The sequence below is a fragment of the Spinacia oleracea genome, chromosome 3 (genome assembly GCF_020520425.1).
Source record: "Spinacia oleracea cultivar Varoflay chromosome 3, BTI_SOV_V1, whole genome shotgun sequence".
Classification (NCBI taxonomy): Eukaryota; Viridiplantae; Streptophyta; class Magnoliopsida; order Caryophyllales; family Amaranthaceae; genus Spinacia; species Spinacia oleracea.
This window is the reverse complement of record NC_079489.1, coordinates 70,189,872-70,209,543: the sequence shown is the minus strand read 5'-3', so window position 1 is coordinate 70,209,543 and position 19,672 is coordinate 70,189,872. Positions and strand designations below refer to the sequence as shown.

Sequence of the window (19,672 nt, the reverse complement as noted above, 5' to 3'; positions counted from 1 at the left end):
GCAAATATGAGAAATTAGAAAACAAATCATATATTTTTTTTAGACCCCTACTTATAAATTCCTGGATCCGCCCCTGGTTGCAGGCATGGTGTGCCGTGTGGGAGGCCATCCATGACATGTTGCTAGCTTTATTGCTTTGATTTGGTTTTTTCGTTTTAGTTTTTTCTGTTCAGCTTTTGATTTATTTCATTGTTTTGGATCTTTTGCTATTGGGCTTTGCCCTCTTTTACACCAATTTCTTTTTAACGAGTTTTAACCTAATTTTTGGATAGGTAATTGAACATACAAAATGCTGAACAAACTACATCCCCCAAAATTAAAAATATAAAACAAATAAACCAGATACGCGGAAACAAAAGAAAAATGATAGCACTAGTATTTTCAAGAAAAAAATTCAAAACATCAAACTACAGAGTATATATATGTTGCTATCAATTCATTGTGGATGGTGAATAGCCCGGTCTTCTCTCACGCTGAACAGACCGAGGAACAAAGGCCAAGCCACGACTGTGGCGATGGCCAAAGCTAATGGACGAAGGCACCGAGTCAGACGTGCTTAACTGGGAGATAGCAGAAGTAAGATCTTCCATGCTGTCATCGGCCTCATTGTCTAATGGCATTGCATTTGAAGTTTCCTCCTTGCAAAGTGCTGGTTTACGCCCGTATTTCTGCCTCTGTTTCTTGGATAAGTGTGCTTTCTTATAGAACTCATATGTAATAGGAAATTTGTGCTTGTCCACAAGATGTTGATGTCGGGCTTTATAACTCTTGAATTTCAACCCGCAAGTTTCCACCAAGCATTCGTACTGAAGATGAACATAATCAATCTTAATTTTTCAGCATTTGTCTTTCAAAAAATGTGCACTAACAAATACCACCGGTTCATCATTACTTCTAGGCTATGTGAATTGACAAACAACCATTTCTCTTTCTTTGACGTTTGGTTTGGCAGCTGAAATGACACCACTGGAAACTAGCGTGAGTTCAACTTTCTACTGTCCATCATTCCATCAATCCCTACCTATGGTCTACTAGCATGCTTGGAAGAAAAAACTTTGTCCTGTATTAAATTACTATATGAAAGTCACCGTTGGCATCCATTGCTATAGTTTTATTTTGTTTTCCAGCATAAATAAAGGATGCCTTCAGAACTCAAAGTATTATTGTGTATCATCAACAAGAAGGCTACAATATTTAGATAGTTGAGGAGGGAAAACGTGTGATGTTGAGTAAAGATAAAAGGATGTGAGCAGAGTTAGTACTTACCATGGAGAAACCCTTCGAAACTTTGGCCTTAAAATAAGAGTCATGCACTTCTGACAAATGTATGCTAAGCAAGCGCTGTGTTGGATATGATTTATGGCATACTGAACAGGATGCAGTATGGCATGAATGGTAGTGATCCTCAAAGCCTTCTAATGAATTTAACCGTGCACCACAACCCACAATTGGACAGAAAATCTCCCTGCAATCACGTTATGTCATGAGGTATACTGATCTCAATCAAGTAAAAACAAGCAGAATGAAGTATTCCTGAATTGTCGCAATAGACTTCTCACGAAGTTCAATGCGATACGTTATTATAAGCTTATTTATTATAGTTTAATAGAAAATGGGTATGGTGAGAGATAGTGGAAGTATTTGTTTAATTGAATGTGGGGGGGATTTGAGGCCATAACTTTTGGTAGTAGGAGGAGAGAGTTAATCAAATACCAGTGGGTTCATGCCATAAAGGAAGTATGACAATTAGATTGACAGACGAAAAAAGAAATTGCGACGATAAAATAGATGGAGGGAGTAATATCTAACAAAAGAAGATTATAGAAATTAGAGAAAAAGTTGCGAACTTGGTCTTTGGAAGCAGGAAAAGATGAAAACTCTAGTAACTAGCCAGTGCAAGCAATTCCTCAATAAAATCGACAAGCAAATGTAATGCGCTCTATAATTTAAACTCATACCCCAGTTTTTAGTCCGCAAAACAAGAAGTGCGAACAACCTAATGGTACTAGAAACATGAACTACTCAAATGAAGCCGTGGAAACGAGACTTCCTTATCACTAGTTAAGTAGTCATCATATTTTTCCGCTTATCCAGCAAGCTGGAAAAGGGAGACAATAACTACATAGATTAGGTAAGTACCTTCTCTAGCATTTGAACTGATAACCCCATGGGTGGAATGGATTTGAATTTAGCATCAAGGGACATTCTTAAATTGGAAATACGGGACATCTGAAACAGACAATTGTATTGTATTACTTCATACCTTTCATGATCTTCCATGTCAAGAAGTTGTTGCATTTCATCTTCAGTCAAAACCAACGCAACCTGGACATGAATCAAGTCAAAAATAAAACAAGCCACTTTGTTCAAAACACAGCAACACAGGGTCAGTATTACGATGACAGCTTTATCCATAATAGAAAGGAAACCGTAAATTTAACTAGTTAATCCTGCAGTATCATATCGAATAAAAGGCGAACTTTCCCCAAGAGAAGCTAAGCCGGACATCTAGATTTTATTCAATGGACCATGAAGAGCTAAAACTTATGCCATTATGTATTTATGTTATGAAGAAACCATTTCTTGACTGATTTTAGAAGTTACAAAATACCGAGTATCATATTCTTAATTACGAGGGGTCTGGACAAGGTGCCAATTATATAAGATATACATTGGCAAATTGGTTTGTGCATGGTACTTGTTAAATCTAATTTACAGAGTTCAATCAGTTCACAGGGTTGAGCAATAACAATCAGGGACTCAGGCAGCATTTGCAGTCCCACGGAACCAGTTCATGGACTAGAATTATGAAATTTCTCTAAATTTACTACTCTTCATATTTTGGTACAGATAGAAAAATTAAGCTCCACCTTATAAAAAATGGTATACCCACTCATATAAGCTAGCGAGAACAACCAGTTTACACCTAAAAGTGAGCTTAATTTCAAGAAAAAATGATGCATTGCATATTCCAATCAAAACCCTAAAAATCTCAATTAACCCTTTTTAAAATTAAACCTAATTATAACACAATAGATGATCATAAACACAAAATAATTTCCATTACAGTAACTAATGAGTTTAATCAAAGCAATCATTCTCATAAAGTACAGAAATGTTCACAACGAGTAAAAAAAATTAAGACCTGTTTGTCGAGAAGTTGTCGCTCAACATCGCCGGAAGAGAAAAAGGGAGAATCAGGAGCAAACTTCCGGTGAACAGGTTTCCAGTAAGGGAACTCTGATCCTGATTTACCTTCTTCAACTTGCATCGCCATTTCTTTGATGGAGTGAGAATTTCACAAAATTTCTCTACCGTTTGAAGAGTACTGATAGTTCTCGTTGAATGCTTGAAGCATTTTTGAATCGGGGAGAGTTGTCCAATCGGGTGTGTGGCTCGGGTTCAACTTGACTCTAATGGGGCCGGGTCATATCAAAATTTCCCAACGTTTTTACGAAATTCACTAAATATCCCAACTAACTTCATAAAAATAAAAAAAAATACCACATACCACTATTTTCTCAAAAGTACATCCAAATGCCTTTAATGATTATCGGTAGGTAACTTCAATAGTCATTAGCTCTTATTTAACTAATTAACCTAGTGAGTATTAGGTAAATTTTGTGAAATCTGGGGTATTTAATGAAAAAATCACAAAACCTAATGTTAAAGATCAGTAGGTAAATAGCCAGACCCATTAAAAACAATCCCGATCCGACAAAAATCGAAGTGTCTAGAAAAAAATTGGACATTTAAGGCATAATGATCCCGCACAAAACATTACTTGATTAACACCAACAAGTTACCGACCCATGATCTGATTTGACAGCCCTACAAATAGTTAAATATGGTGAAATCAAGTCTCCTTAAATTTTTTCATACGGACTTACACGATATTCTCTTGGGTTAGGTCGGTTTTTGACAGGTTAATTCAAGTATTACCTTTTTTTAACAATAATAATTTTAGAACCAATAATAGAAAAAAGTTGAGTTATTATGGTATAATTTATTTTTATTTAATTTGTTCTTATATTTTCCCCCCAATCACTTCCTTGAATAAAATGTTATGGATGTCCAATAGGATTTGAACCTATACCAAAGGTTTAGGTCCTTGAGCGGATCCCACTTTATTCCCAAGGTGTTGGTCCACAAGAGTTCACATCGACAGGAAGGGCGTAGTAACTCTTGTAAGTACTTTTTCCGTTCACTTTTAGCTGCAATATAAGTCTATGCACGAAGATTAAAAAGAGGAAAAACTTTAAACATTTTAGTCCCTACGTGGACATTAGATTAAACCAAGTTAAGGGAGGAAGAAGAGCAAATTTGTCATTTTAATATTGAAATATTACAAGAAATAACTAACATTGCAACTAAAAGAAAATTGTCATTTTACAAAAATGTTGTAACAAAAATTGAATAGAGGAAATATTAAAGAACATAGCGAGTTACGTTTTCAATGTACAATATGGTCGTGGTGGTGCTTGACTTTGGGCTGGGCCTAGGAATTTTGTACTATGGTACTTCCATGTTTAGAAAGTTGAGTTTGACCTTCTGTTTTTTTTTTTTTTTTTTTGACAGCCACACAAATAAACTTATTATATCAACCCTTTTCTCACCTGTGAGGCAAGATCATGAGCAGAAGAAACCATTAGTCTACTGACCTTAATACACACTACAAAACGTAAAATAGAATTGGAAGCTAGTGAAATTATGCCTTGGATTATATGGAGGATACGAATGTCAGCGGTAGCCGGGTTTCTAAGTGCATCAATCACCTCTTGGCAATCCGTTTTAATGATGATGTTGGAAGCATGATCACACGCCACTTTCAAGGCTTCAAAGATGGCTAGACACTCGGCTTGTACTGGGCAAGATGCACATACCCTCATCCATCCTTGTATGTGTGACTCTTCATTACGTTCTCCCTTCCAAGCAATTGCTGCTCCCCTTTCGCTGCCCTTCCTTTTCCTAATCTTCTTCCATGCCGCATCAACCACTAGTGACACAAAGGGGCCAGGTGTTGGAGTTCCAGCTTTCCATACAAAAGGTTTCGACTTACCTTTGGGGTTGCACGCATCCGTAGCTCCCAATTGTAGCTGCAATAGTTTCCTTGTTTCCAGCCACCTACTCTTTCCTCCCTCAACTAAAACCATGACTCTTGCCGCAGAGCTTTGAGAGTTTTTAAAAACGACTTCATTTCTATGAAGCCAAAGGGCCCATAACGTAGAGATAAACTCCACTACCCTCACATCATCTTTGCCATCCTCTTTAAAAAGAAACAGCAAGTTACTCATTATCCAACTACCAAAATCATCACCCTGGTGTGCGTGACTCCCTGTTGCCATTGACCTTGACCTTGACCTGCTGTTATTGTGTTATGGGTTGGGCCTCATCAATATCCTCAAACTCTCAAAGCCATCCCATCTACCTTAACTTGCATGCTACAAGTCTACAAGCCTACAACTAGTTTCGATGTTGTAGGCTTGTAGTTATAGACTGCTCTATCACCAAAACAAAAGAATTCTTATACGAACAATGCAGGACAAAAAAACCCTAAATGTAGAATAAGTTAATGACATTAAAAATATTAAAAGACCAAAATGCCCTCACTTATTAATACATTCTTCATCTCTTGAACTCCTTTACATTCGTTCTTATCTGACTTTCTTTCCTCTTCAAAAAAAACACTATCAATCGATTACCAACATTCAATCTCTCCTTGCAAGGCAACATTACTATGGCTGTTCCGGGTATGGAACTGGGGGAGCCCTGCCTGGTGATGTTGCCCTGTCAGACAGAACGAACGTAAGCTAACCTCGGGGGTTTGACCGAGGAAACCCCCTCCGATGCCTAAGTCAGCAAATGAGATAATGCTCTAGAGAGAGAAAGTAGAGAGGGTTAAGAATTGTACTTGTATTGAACGTGTCCGCAAATGAATGGGGACGGCAGTATTTATAGGCGTACTATTCAGTACTTTGGCCTATTCAGATGTTGCCGCGTGTACGCTAGTGATGTACTTGTTGTTTGTCCTTTTGCTTAACGACGTATCTATGTTGTCGTCTAGCAGGTCGTTTCCCCGCAGACCTGAGGGTCTGTGCGGTTCTTGAGGACTTGTGGTACTTTCAATAGGTACTTCCTGCGGTTGCTTTGCTTGATCTGTCTTATCAGATGTCCGATGGTCTGCTGTGACATGGATGATCTGCTAGGTTACTTCTACTCCGTACAACTAGTCCCCAAGAGTAGGGCTGACTACTTGGAGTTAGACCTGCTCTTTCAGTGTTTTTTGGCTGCATCCTGTACAACTAGTCCCCAAGAGTAGGGCTGACTACTTGGAGTTAGACCTGCTCTTTCTGGTCATAACTAGCGCGATTGGCTGTACGTATCTTTGCCCTCTTTTTTTTTTTTTTTTTTTTTTTACGCGTCGTGGTTTTACTGTAGTTAGCATTTGAAAGGAAAATAAACCGTCATGGTTTATTGCGCCCCACGTGTCCTTCATCCAGGTAGGTGACTCGAAGGGTCTTCAAATCTTGGCCGTTTATTTCTTCTTTTAAATACGGGTTTCAGTCACTTTCTTCTTCTCTCTCCTCTTTCTTACCTTCTTCATTTTCTTACTCTCCTCTAACTTCACTTTGCTTCGAACTCAATTTCGCCATTTTCCGAGCGCTCTAACTCCAAGTTCTTTGCTTTCTTGTGTTTTCGTGTTATTCCGGTGATTGCGCATCCGTTGGTGGTGGCGTCTTCTTCTGAAATTGTCGAGGTTTTTTGGGTTCGCGTTTTTCTTCGAGGGTTTCTAGTCCGCCATTGTTGAACTTCTCTCTTCGCCCTTCTCTTTTCCAGGTAATTCTTTTGCTTTTTCCTTGTTGTTTTCTTTGGTTTTGCATGTACATTCAACTGTTTTAGTAGTTTTTGTGAGTTTTTTGTGGTATGTGTTCTTTGAATGAAATGTGGGAGTGTTTGTGTTTTTTGGGTTCGCCATTTCTGCGCTTCTTGGAGCTTTTCGTCTTCTTCTTCCTTTTCTCTCTTTTTTTTTTTTTTTATATATATATATATATTACATATATATTTTTATGTCGTTTTGCTCTTTTTTCTCTGTCGTTTTGTCTTGACTTTTCTCCTTCTACCCTTTGTTTATTCTTCTTTCTTTCTTCTTTTTTCTTTCAGTCAACATGTCTGATACCACTGATAGTGCCAACCCTAGTAGCCCTGGGTATATGAGTGATTCCTCCGAGCCATACTCTCCTTCTTCCCCTTCCTCTGTCTCTTTACCCTCTGATGAAGAGGCTAGGACAATAGCAGAGAATAGGACTAAGTCTATGCATGATGTCATTTCTCGTTCTGAGCCTGCGGTGATATCTATCTCCAGTGGTTCTTCCTCTGGGGGTGTGTCCCCCGTTGTTGGCAGGGCTACGCCTGTTGTGTCAGGGCCTACTCCTGCCCTTCGTCAACGTCTTAGAGAACTGCGCCATGAGTGTTTGGCCAGTGCGGTTCGATTGAACCCTCCCCCTAATGCCCCTATTGGGCTAGACATCCAACCCCTGGCAGAAGTAGCTTGGTTGGACAGTTTTGATCAACTAGACGAGCCTTTTATTGGGAGTATTGATGGGTCGTTGATGTTTACCGCAGACGTTCTTCGATGGCAACTGGTTCCGGCAGTGCTTCCGGTGACGCAGAGCGTTATGTAGAAAACCCCATCCTCGAGGAGGTGAAGAATATGCGTCCCTTTCCCCTGTATGTTGAGGAGGATGTGCCCGTTCGTCCGACCGATGAGTATCTGAGCCCTGAGGTTTCTTTTGGTCCTTTAAACGCTGCGCCAGATACGGACTGGCTTAAGGCAGCTCGCCAGCATGACTATCCCGGCGTTGGAAGGGAGCTTTATGCCTTTCCTCCTGGGTATGAGTTGATTGTTCCCGCAGACGATGCTCGTATTACTGCTCCTCCTCCTGGTCATATTGGGCTGTACTCATACCATTTGGACTTCGGTCTGCGTTTTCCCCTTGATCCAACCTTAACCAAGTTTCTGAAGGCATTCAATGTCTGCTTGGCGCAGCTGCATCCTTTCGCTGTGAGGACTCTAATTTGCTATCTCTGGGTGGTGCGCTTCAAGGGTTTCCCTGAGACCCTTTCTTTGTGTAAACGGCTGCATTGTGTCCGAAGCAACGATAACAAGGAGGGAAGCATTGGTTGGTTTACCACCTACACTGCTCGGGGCAAAATGACCTGCTTGGGCAATCCCACTGGGCAGAGGGATTGGAAGGGTCGATTCTTCTGGCTTCGAGTTCCCGCTGACTTTCCTCTGCCTCGCACCTTTGTTTCTCCAAATGGCAAGATGGAGGGTGTGGAGGTTCTGGTTGGTCATAACTTGGAGGACGCTGCTTATGAGTGGTTTGACTCAGTAATTAAGCGCGACGCGAACGGGAAGGACGTCGGTCGCGCCCCCAAGAACTGGCTGCCTCAGTCAATGTATATTCTGCGGAATGATGTTCTTTCCGCTATGCACTTGTGCAACACTCATCCTCATGGTACATTTTTCTTTCCTTTTTGCTCTTTTTGTTTTGTACTTAGCTGTTTTTTTTTTTTTTTTTTTAATAACATTTTCTTGTGTTTCTTTGTCCTGCTAGGTCGCCAACACCTTGATATGAGCTCCCTGGGTTTAACTGCTGATGGAACCCCCCAGACTAACGAGCCAGCTGAAGATCCCGCCAATGCTTCTCGTACTATAGCTGATGTTGTTGGCGGACGCAGAGCAAGCTCTCGACGGACTGTTCGAGGGGGGAGTTCTGCTGCTAGCCGTACTGCTAGAGGTGGGGGTTCTGTGGCTAACCGCACTAGCAGAGGGGGAGGCTCTGCAGGAATAACTGCTGGGGCGAGCACCTCGACGCCGCGTTCTGCCCCTGTTTCTCGGGCTACACCTTCTATATCTGCCTCTGCTCGGCGTGGTCAGACCACTCGTGGAGGGGGTAATATTGCGGGCCAACGTCGGCCTCGCCCTGAGACGGAAAGCGTTTCTGTTGACGCTACGCGAACTGCTGCAGATCAATGGCGGTCTGCTCAACCTGACCAAGTCGTGAATTCCTCTATCTCCGAGCAGGTGGAGATCGTGACCGAAGAGCGGGACGTCCCTTTTGTGCAGCGCCCAGGTAAGCGCATTTGCACTGGGGAGGGTTCTCGCTCGCAGGAGCAGGCCCAAGCTTCTGCCCCTGCTAATCAAAGCACCGCTTCTCTCCCTACTTCATCTGCTGCTCTTGCTGCTTACTTGGAGGAGCAGCTGAGGTTGCCTGAGTCTTCTGTTCCTTTTTTTGTGAAAATTAGGAACAGGGAATTTCTGGGGAAGGAGACCATTGATGTTCGCCCTGCGGTGAACCCTGAGTTGGCTGCCTGCTTCTCCCCTGCGCCGATTAGCGATGACATCTTTGTTCCTCACTGGGATGTTAGAGCTAACGAGTCTTTGTATGCCAGCTTCCCAGAGAAAGGCGGAACGTTGGCATATCGGATGTTGAAGGGATTAACACTGCCAGCAGACCGCCCTCTTGAGCGTGTTTATACCCCTGGGGCTAACGCCTGCCAGAAGGTGCTAGAGGTAAGAAGCTTTCGAATCTATGCTGTTTTTGTACTTAGCCTTTTTTTGCGTGTTTTTGTACTTAGCCATTTTTTGCGTGTTTTTGTACTTAGCCATTTTTTTTTTTATTTGCAGGCTGGGGTTGCTGTGAAGGAGCTCTGCGACTTCTTTTTCTTCTATCAGAGGAAGCATGATGAACATCTTGCTCTTCTTGAAGAAAGGGACAGGCAGATCCGAGACCTGACCCTGGAAAACGAAAGAGCATCTTCCTCCCTTACTATTGCCAATGCCAATGTTCAAGCGATATCTGTCGAGAGAGACAACTTGGCTAGTGAGGTTGTAGCTCTGCGCCTAGCTGGGGAGAATTTAGCTAAGGCTCAGGCGGAGGTAGAGGCGGAGAGGAAGCGTACTGAGGATTTGGCGGAGCAGCTAAGCTTTGTTGAGCAGAGGCATGCTGATGAGCTGGCAGACCTTCGCCTTTCTGTGCAGAAGGAGGTGGCTGCTGCTGTGCGAGAATTTTGTCGCTCTGACGCTCAATATGCCCTTTTGACGCAGAGGTATGATGGTGGGTGGAAAGCGGCCTCTCTTATAATCAAGCGCAAATATCCGCAGTTCGATTGGAGCTTGATCGAAGAGGATTGGCTCGCTGGCCTGCACCTTACCATTCTTAAGGAACTGCGGGAGGCTGAAGCTGCTGAGGGTCATGCCATAGAGCCTAGTGATGTGCCCGACTTTTGCGTCGAGAACATTCACCCAGGAGATTTGCCTTTCTCAGATGAAGATGATGTTGCAGGCAATGACGAATAATGGGTGTGGCGGCTATCCCCCTGTTCTTCTTGTGTGACTGGGCCTGTTATGTAATAGTTTAGTTTTTGAACAATATTATTTAGAGTTTGCCCTGTTGGGTGGTGGCGTTTGTGCCACTCTGTTTTTGGAACAATTTACAGTTAGTTTATTTCTGCTTTTCTTCTTAGATATTTTCGAGTTGGGCTGGTGTGTTTACTGCCCAGAGCCATTTTGTAGGGCTGTACTTTATCTATTTTCCTTGGTTTTTAATGAAGGTATAGCCGCCGGCATTTGATATGCATATTTTGCTAGGTACTTAGCCAATTTTTGATATCTTGTTTGCCTTTGGAAAGTTCTAGCCTTGATCAGAGTCAAACTTTATAGCATGTCTTATGACTACCTCCCCTTTTGGACTGTCTTGGCTTTTGCCAAGGCAAACTTAGGGACTGCTCTGTGACATTTCTGCGGTATTCTGGCTAGCCTTTTGAGCTGCCTTCAACCTTGAATTGCCTTGGCTTTGGCCAAGGCAAAACTCGGAAATTGCTTTGCGATATTCTAACTAGCTTTTTGGGCTGCTTCCAATTTTGAATTGCCTTGGCTTTGGCCAAGACAAAACTCAGAAATTGCTCTGCGATAGTCTAAATAGCCTTTTGGGCTGCTTCCAATTTTGAATTGCCTTGGTTTTGGCCAAGGCAAAACTCGGAAATTGCTTTGCGATATTCTAACTAGCTTTTTGGGCTGCTTCCAATTTTGAATTTCCTTGGCTTTGGCCAAGGCAGAACTCAGAAATTGCTCTGCGATATTCTAGCTTAGAAATTCATCATGACACTGTTCTTCAGCTAACTTGAGTGATTAAGTCAAGTCATCTGTTGAATGTGTGTATCATGGTGTATTTCTAAGTTACATCGTACTTTGCTTATCACCATATCTTTTCTTGGAACCGCCAAGCTCATTTCATTATATGTATTCTGTAAAAAGGAGTACAAAAAGGGATAATTTTGGCTTATCTTGCCTTATCATTTTATAGATCACTTGTACTAAACATAGTATTTTTTGAGCATGTTGGCGTTCCAACTGTTCTTTAACTCTTTTCCATCCATTGTCATGAGATGATATGAGCCAGGGGCTATCTCCCTTGTGATCTGGTATGGTCCTTCCCAATTTGCAGTGAATTTCCCCTCTGCCTTGCCCTTTCCTGTGGCTGCTGTTCGTCTAAGCACCAGGTCTCCCACATGCATAGGTCTGTGCTTGACTCTTTTGTTGTAAGCTCTGCTCATTCTCTCTTTGTTTGCTGTGAGTCTCAGCTCTGCTAGCAACCTTACCTCTGGCAGAAGGTCTAATGATTCCCTCATGAGTTGTTCATTGGTGCTTTCATCATAGTACTGCACTCTGAAACTGGGCAGGCCAACCTCTACCGGTAATACTGCTTCTGCTCCAAAGGCTAACTTGTAGGGACTTTCTCCTGTCGCCTCTTTCTCAGTTGTTCTATTGGACCACAAAATTTCTGGTATGAGGTCTGCCCATGCACCCTTAAAATCCTCGATTTTCTTTCGCAGAGCTCCAAGGATCTGCTTGTTCGCCGCCTCGGCCTGTCCATTGCTCTGTGGGTGGCATACTGATGCGTAAGCAAACTTGATTCTCAGCTCTGCGCAATAATCCTTTACCGGTGTGCAATCGAATTGTGTCCCGTGATCAAAGACCAAACTTTCTGGGATGCCAAATCTTGTGATGATGTTTCTCCAGATGAAGTCTTTCATTCGTTTCGCTGTTATGCTTTTTGTGGGCTCTGCTTCTATCCACTTGGTGAAATAATCCACTGCCACGATCAAGTATCTTCTTCCTCCACTCGCGGCTGTAAACGGACCCAGGATGTCCATTCCCCACTGAGCGAATGGTATGGGATTGATGATTGGTTGCAGATCATTTGAGGGCTGATTGATTACTGGAGCGAACTTTTGGCATTTGTCGCATTTCTTCACGTATGACTGCGAGTCACTCACCATGGTTGGCCAATAGTACCCTGCTCTGAGAGCTTTTAAGGCTAGTGTTCTACCCCCAATATGATTACCGCATATTCCCTCATGAATTTCTTCAATGATTCTCTGTGATTCCTCTGTTGAGACGCATCTCAGCAGGGGTAGGGAGAAGGATTTTTTGTACAATCTGCCCTGGTAGATCACAAACCAGTGTTCGTTTCTCTTTATCTTCTTCTGTTCTGGCTCTGCTGTAGGGAGACCCTTGCCAAACTTGTATGATACTATACTGTCGTACCACTGAGGCTCTGTGCTGATGGCATTTACCATAGGCCTCTTATCGATACTCTTCTCTTCCTGTACTTCCACCATCACTGTTCTTTCCAGGTCTTGCAGCGAAGAGCTTGCTAATTTTGAGAGAGCATCTGCCTGGCTATTCTCTGCTCTGGGGACCAACTGGATCTCGAAGCTTTCCAACTGGGCTACTGCTTCTTTCATCAGTGCCAGATACCTCTGCATGGACGGTTCTCGAGCTTCATACTCGCCTCTATACTGACTGGCCACTAACTGGGAATCTGTTTTCAACACGATTTTCTTAGCATCCGCTGCCTTGCACATTTGCTGCTTCGTACCCTGCTTCATTATTTGAGGCTTTGAACTTGAACTTTATGGCATATTCAAAGACATTACCTTCTGGTGAAGTCATTATAATGCCTGCTCCTGACCCCGTAACTGCGGCTGAGCCATGTACATATATCTGCCAGGTCCCCAGAGGCTCCTCCTCCTCCTCGTAAGATGCCTCAGCTATGAAGTCTGCTAATGCCTGTGCCTTTATGGCCGTTCTTGGCTTGTATTCAATATCGTACTCTGAGAGTTCTACCGCCCATTTCAGCAGTCTGCCTGAGGTATCCAGCCTTCGCAATGATTTCTCTAAAGGCTGATTTGTTAATACTTGTACCTTGTGAGCGTCGAAGTATGGTTTCAGCTTCCTGGCAGCTATCATAATTGCGAAGGCCATTTTTTCGATCAGGGGGTACCTCTGCTCTGCGGGGTTGAGAATGTGACTGACGAAATATACTGGTTGTTGGGCCTTGTCCTTTTCCACTATTAAGGCTGCTGCTACAGTCTTTTTGGAGGCCGAGATGTACAACTGCAAAACATCTCCTACTTCTGGTCTGACTATTGTTGGGAGGCTCTTCAGGTGATTCTTTACCTCTGCGAATGCCTTTTCTTGCTCTGCTTCCCACTTGAATGTTTTGTTGCCTTTCAGTACCTGAAAAAATGGGAGGGATCTATCTGCAGATTTACTGATAAAACGAGTGAGTGCTGCCATCTTTCCAGTTAATTTCTGTATATCTCGTATGTTTTTTGGCTCTGGCAAGTTGAGTATGGCCTCCACTTTCTCTGGGTTGGCATCTATTCCCCTTTCACTGACCAGAAATCCCAAGAATTTTCCTGACTTAACACCGAACACACATTTCTTTGGGTTTAGTTTCATGCCGTACTGTCTCAACGTAGCAAATGTTTCTCGCAAGTCTGCGATGTGATCAGCCTCTTTTTTGCTCTTGACTATGGAATCATCCACATATACTTCCACATTCCGGCCCTTTTGCTGTGCGAATATCTTATCTACAAGCTTCTGGTAGGTTGCACCCGCATTTTTCAGGCCGAATGGCATAACTTTGTAGTTATAAACTCCAGCGTCTGTGATGAAAGCAGCTTTCTTTCGATCTGATTCGAGTAAACTGATCTGATGGTAGCCGGAAAATGCATCCATGAAACTCAAGAGAGCGTGTCCACTGGTGGAATCAACCAGCTGGTCTATTCTGGGCAATGGGTAACAGTCCTTCGGACAGGCCTTGTTTAGGTCCGTGAAGTATACACACATCCTCCATTGACCATTTGCTTTCTTTACCATCACAACGTTAGCCAGCCATTCTGGGTAATCGCACTCTTCTATGAACTTGGCTGCTAGCAATTTGTTGATTTCTTCTTGGATGGCTACATTCTTCTCTGCCGAGAAATTTCTCTTCTTCTGTTTCACTGGCCTAACTTCTCTGCTGACATTCAGTCTATGGACCATGACACTGGGGTCAATCCCTGGCATTTCGTCCGCTGAGAAAGCAAATATGTCTGCGTGCTCTCTCAGCAGACCAATGAGGTTCACTCTGAGGGATAGATCTACGTCTGTGCCAATTCGAACCGTCCGGTCTGTCAACCCTTCCTATAATTCTATCTCCTCAGTTTCGTCAGTTGACGTGGGTTCCAACAGACCTTCCTCCCGATGCTCGAAGTTTTCCATGCTTAGCAACTTGTCTTTTTTGCGCTCTGCTCTCTTTCTTTTTCGAGATTGGGGAAGTTCTTCTTCTGCCAGTGGTGGGGGTCTGGGTGGTTGTTTTAGCGCAGTGTGGTAGCACTTCTTAGCCTGCTCCTGACTGCCTTTGACCTTGGCTGAGCGGCCATCATTTGTCGTATACATCATGGTGAGGTGATAAGTGGAGACTACAGCCCCTGCGTCATGAATGAATGGTCTGCCGAGAATGACGTTGTAGGCTGCGGGAACTTTCACAATCATGAAGTCTACCATGATGTCCTTGATATCCTTCCCTTGGCCAATCTGCACTGGCAAACTGACTATCCCTTCTGGTATCACTGTGGCTCCTGTGAATCCGATTACTGGGTAATTGACTGGCTTTACGTATTTCTCATCAATTTGCAACTCTTGGAAAGCAGGCCAGAACAAGATGTTCGCAGAGCTACCTCCGTCTATCAGAATACGGTGGATTTTTCTGTTTGCTACATTCAGGGCTAGTACCATAGGGTCGTCATGGGGGTATATTATGCCTTTACAGTCCTCCTCTGTGAAAGTGCACTGCGGGATTTTTGGAGGGGCGGGCCACCTGCCAGAATTATGATAATTAACCTGGTGTTTGAATTCGCTCACACTGGCCTTGGCCCCGCTAACAGTGGTTCCTGCGTAAACTGGCCCTCCTGTTATGACCAAAATGTCGGCCATTCTCTTTTGGTCTGCTGGATAGCTTTGCTTGGGTTCCACCTTCTTATTGTCGGACCTATTATCATTATCTCTGTTCTCATAGGTCCTGCTATACGAGCTTTTTTCTTTGAATTGAGTCAAGTATCCCCTCCGGATCAGATCTTCGATATTATCCTTCAAATGAGTGCATTCTTCTGTGAGGTGGCCATGATCTCTGTGAAAGTCACAGTACTTTTTTGGGTCCCTGTACTTGTTGTACATTTTGGGAGGTCTCTGCCACTTCTCGTCTTCTTTGCTGATGGCAAAAATTTGAGTTCTGGATGCCACTAAGGGGGTATACTCATTAAACTTCCCCCTTTTTTCAGTTTTGAATTCGTTACCTCTGCCTCTGCCTGGTCCCTGCCAGTCTCTTCTTGGCTGTGGGTTTTCTCTTCTGTCTGGGTATTCTTTTTTGTATGGCTCTTTCTTGCTCTGACTACCGTAATTGTTCTCACTTGCCACATATCGACGTGAGGTTGCTCTGCCAATTTCTTCACTCTTTATAAATTCATTTGCCTTTCCCAGTACCTCTGCCAGGGTTGTGAATGATTTTCTGCCCAGATAACTCTTGAACTCTCCATCCCGCAGACCAGTCATCATGGCCAGGACTGCTACCTCTTGCTGCAACTTGGGTATATTCGACGCCTCCATATTGAATCTGGATATGTATTCCCTCAGAGATTCCTGAGGCCCCTGGATAACTGACATCAGCTCCCCTGTCATCCTTTCTCTGGCAATGTTTGCCACGTATTGGGTGCGAAACAAGATAGCTAGCTGCCGGAAAGATGTTATGGTGCCTTTGGGTATTTTACCAAACCAGCTCTGTGCCATCCCCTCTAGAGTGGAAGGAAAGACCTTACACCACATAGAATTTGTGTTGGTATATAGCATCATGTGTCCCCCAAAGGCAGATAGGTGATTCGTTGGGTCTGTCTTTCCGGAGTATTTGCAGGTGGGCATTTTTATCTTTTCCATTCTTTCAGAGAGTATTTCATCGCAGAAGGGAGAATTATCAGGCTTAACTACTGCTCGGATGGGATTGGGCGTACCTGACACGGAGTGGTGTCTATGACTGGGTGCTTGTTCAGTCCTTGCCCGGGGTTGAGCTCTGCTTGGTGTGATACTCTCTGCTTCATACTCTTGATTATCAGCCCCTTCCATGTCTTGCTGCAGATTCCTCCTCCAAACATTCGGACTATGTTGGGGTCTGGGACGTTTTCTCCTCTGCTCAACCTCAACCTCTGGGGCTGTTCTCATGACCTGGGCTTGTGGGGTTGTTTGAGTAAGGAATGTCAGGACTTCTATTGCTGTGCGCATCTGGTCGGGTGAGAACTGTGCCCCCAGTCGTGCTAGTGAGGCACTGGTTGGAATTGGGATACCCTGGCCCTGGCTAGGGGTTGCCATAGCTCTGGGTTGTGGTGTCTCTCTTGGCGGACCAAGACTCTGAGGCATGCCGAACAAGGGTACATTTGTGGTTCTCTGGTTGTTTTTTGAGGTGGGTGGTTCTATCTGCTGGATTATCGGTTCGCTTGACTCAGTCATTGTGTGAGAGGGTAGGTCTTTTAGAAGCAAGGTCTGGGAAGTCCCCTCCTTCTAGCGCCACTTGTTCCGGGTATGGAACTGGGGGAGCCCTGCCTTGTGATGTTGCCCTGTCAGACAGAACGAACGTAAGCTAACCTCGGGGGTTTGACCGAGGAAACCCCCTCCGATGCCTAAGTCAGCAAATGAGATAATGCTCTAGAGAGAGAAAGTAGAGAGGGTTAAGAATTGTACTTGTATTGAACGTGTCCGCAAATGAATGGGGACGGCAGTATTTATAGGCGTACTATTCAGTACTTTGGCCTATTCAGATGTTGCCGCGTGTACGCTAGTGATGTACTTGTTGTTTGTCCTTTTGCTTAACGACGTATCTATGTTGTCGTCTAGCAGGTCGTTTCCCCGCAGACCTGAGGGTCTGTGCGGTTCTTGAGGACTTGTGGTACTTTCAATAGGTACTTCCTGCGGTTGCTTTGCTTGATCTGTCTTATCAGATGTCCGATGGTCTGCTGTGACATGGATGATCTGCTAGGTTACTTCTACTCCGTACAATGGCTTAATTATTTAAGTTTGCTCTTTAACAGTTTAACTGTTGGTCAATCTGTTCAAATTGTGTATAATAATTATGAATTTCGATCTTTGATGATCCGAAGGTAGAGTATGTTCAGGTGCCCGGTGTTTGATCCGGAGTTAGAATCCGGGTGTCGGTTTGTTCTTCCGGATGTAGAGCCTGGGTGCTGATTTGTTCTTCCGGAGGTAGAGTCTGGGTACCGGAAAATTAAGCCGGAGGTATAGTAAGGTTGCCGGAAAACATCACCGGCGGTAGGAAAATAGTGCCGGGTAAAATTTCTGGAGCTTGGTGCAGGTGTTCTGGTTTCCTCCCCAGGAAATCAGGTTTGATTGGTTTCTATTTTTCAGAATACAAGTACGGCAGAAAAATTGCAAAAGAGAAAACTCCGACTTGTAAATATTATGTACTGTAAAAATATTACGTACCGATTTTGCGTAGTTTACCATTATTGTCCATCGATTTGTTGGATAAAGTAAAAGACTTTCTAGAGTTGTTAATTTACATGTTATTGAATATTAGAGTGATATGATTATACTGACTAATACTTTTGGATGGAGAAATAAATAGATTAGAATAAGGGCAATTTAGAAAAAATAATATTTAAATAATATTTTATTCTGCATTTGGGTAAAATTCTACCTGCATTTAGTACCTCCCAAATATTATTGACGGAAGGTGAAAAATCCAAGGAAAAGTTTATTTCTTTCAAAGAAAATTCGTATTTTGCAAAATTATTTTGCTTGGAATAAGTGAAAATTTTCCTTGAATGTATCATGCCATTATTGACTTGGATAAGCCGATTATTATTTCTATTATCATACTCCTATTGCAGTGTTTATACATGTTAGAAAGATAGAATTATGCTATCTTTTTTTCTTTTTCTTTATTTATTTTTATTTTAAAATTGTGTTCTTTTGGAATTGTAGGGCCAAGGCTGCGTATGCCCGACCCCCTTTTACCCCGCTTGTTGCAGGAGGCTCTTTGAGGCAGTGGGTAATAATAATAATGATGATGATTATTGTGTTCTTTTGAAAATAATTTTGAAAGATGTCTTTTTACCTTTGATTTGTCATTTTTGTCTTATTTATCATTCAAAACATTTACGGAGTATATATTAAATTTAGTTTGAAAATGAACCACTAATAATAGATAGCTCCTTTTTTTTTTCTTTTTTTTGAGGGGAAAATAGATAGCTTAGGTCTTATTCGTTAGAGCTGAATTGAACTGAATGCTTCTAAACTGAACTGAACTTAACTTAACTTAACTGTATATTACTGAATTAAAATAAATAATAAACAATAAACAATAAATAATTAATAATTAATAATTAATAATAAATAATGAATAACAAACAATAAATAATAACAATAAACAATAAATAATAAATATTTCGTAATCCGTAATCAATTGCTAAATAATAAATAATTAGTAATCCGTAATTAATTACTAAATAATAATAATAAGTGATAAATAATAAAAGATAGTAATTAATAATTAATTAATAGTAAATAATATGTTATATAATAGTGATAGTAAATTATAAATAATAATAATAATAATAATAATAATTATTATTATTTATTATTATTATTATTAAGAATCAAATGCTAACAAAGGCAAACATTTTACAAAATTAGTGGGAAGCAGAGATACAACCTGGGCCCCCACTCCTCTGGCTATAGCAAAACCTATCCTGGTGAAAATATGAGCAGCAACACGAGCCCCAATGTCCTGTGTCCTAGAAAACTTCTGAATCCGCTTCAGCAACGCAACAACATCCTTATCCAGCTCCCCCAAAGAAGAGAAAGAGAACGGAAGAAAGCCATAACCAATTCCCCTGCAACGTGCTTCGTACTTGACCCGCTTCCGAATGACCGCATCAGTCACAACCCGGCCTGGGACAAAGCCAGACAACCCAGACTGTGTCAAAGGAGAAGATCCCGTCAAGTCAACACACACATCACGGCCCCGATCCCAAGAGTAGAGCAGCACGTCTGCTGGTCGGAGAACTGCATCATTCCCTCCAGATAGACCAATACCAACCTCTTTCTGCGCCGAAATCCCTGACCGATAACAAACATCAACAAGGGTATCCTGAACCACATTATGCCGATGTTTAATACCCACGATGCCAACACATGACACCGCATGATCACCAAAGATGTCTCCCGCAAAGACCCTGGAGCAAGCAGAACATGGCGCCGTAACAGAGAACA

At 42.6% G+C, this 19,672-nt stretch overlaps 1 protein-coding gene across 1 annotated transcript; it reads right to left on the bottom strand.

Moving 5' to 3' along the window:
* Positions 1-349: 349 nt before the first annotated feature.
* On the bottom strand, positions 350-3,402 carry LOC110802617 (uncharacterized). The gene is made up of 4 exons (XM_022008062.2): positions 3,146-3,402; positions 2,264-2,325; positions 1,267-1,465; positions 350-806 (listed from the first exon to the last, which is right to left on the bottom strand). The coding sequence occupies exons 1-4, from the start codon at positions 3,275-3,277 to the stop codon at positions 432-434; spliced, it is 768 nt and encodes a 255-aa protein (XP_021863754.1). The 5' UTR covers positions 3,278-3,402; the 3' UTR covers positions 350-431.
* Positions 3,403-19,672: the final 16,270 nt, after the last annotated feature.

What these genes read in the sequence shown, in the direction of transcription:
- LOC110802617 (XM_022008062.2), bottom strand. Translation starts at nt 3,277, where the DNA reads ATGGCGATGCAAGTTGAAGAAGGTAAATCAGGATCAGAGTTCCCTTAC. An exon ending in GACAACTTCTCGACAAACAG is followed by an intron (nt 2,326 to 3,145) that starts GTCTTAATTTTT and finishes ATTCATGTCCAG; the next exon opens with GTTGCGTTGGTTTTGACTGA. An exon ending in TTTCGAAGGGTTTCTCCATG is followed by an intron (nt 807 to 1,266) that starts GTAAGTACTAAC and finishes GTTCATCTTCAG; the next exon opens with TACGAATGCTTGGTGGAAAC.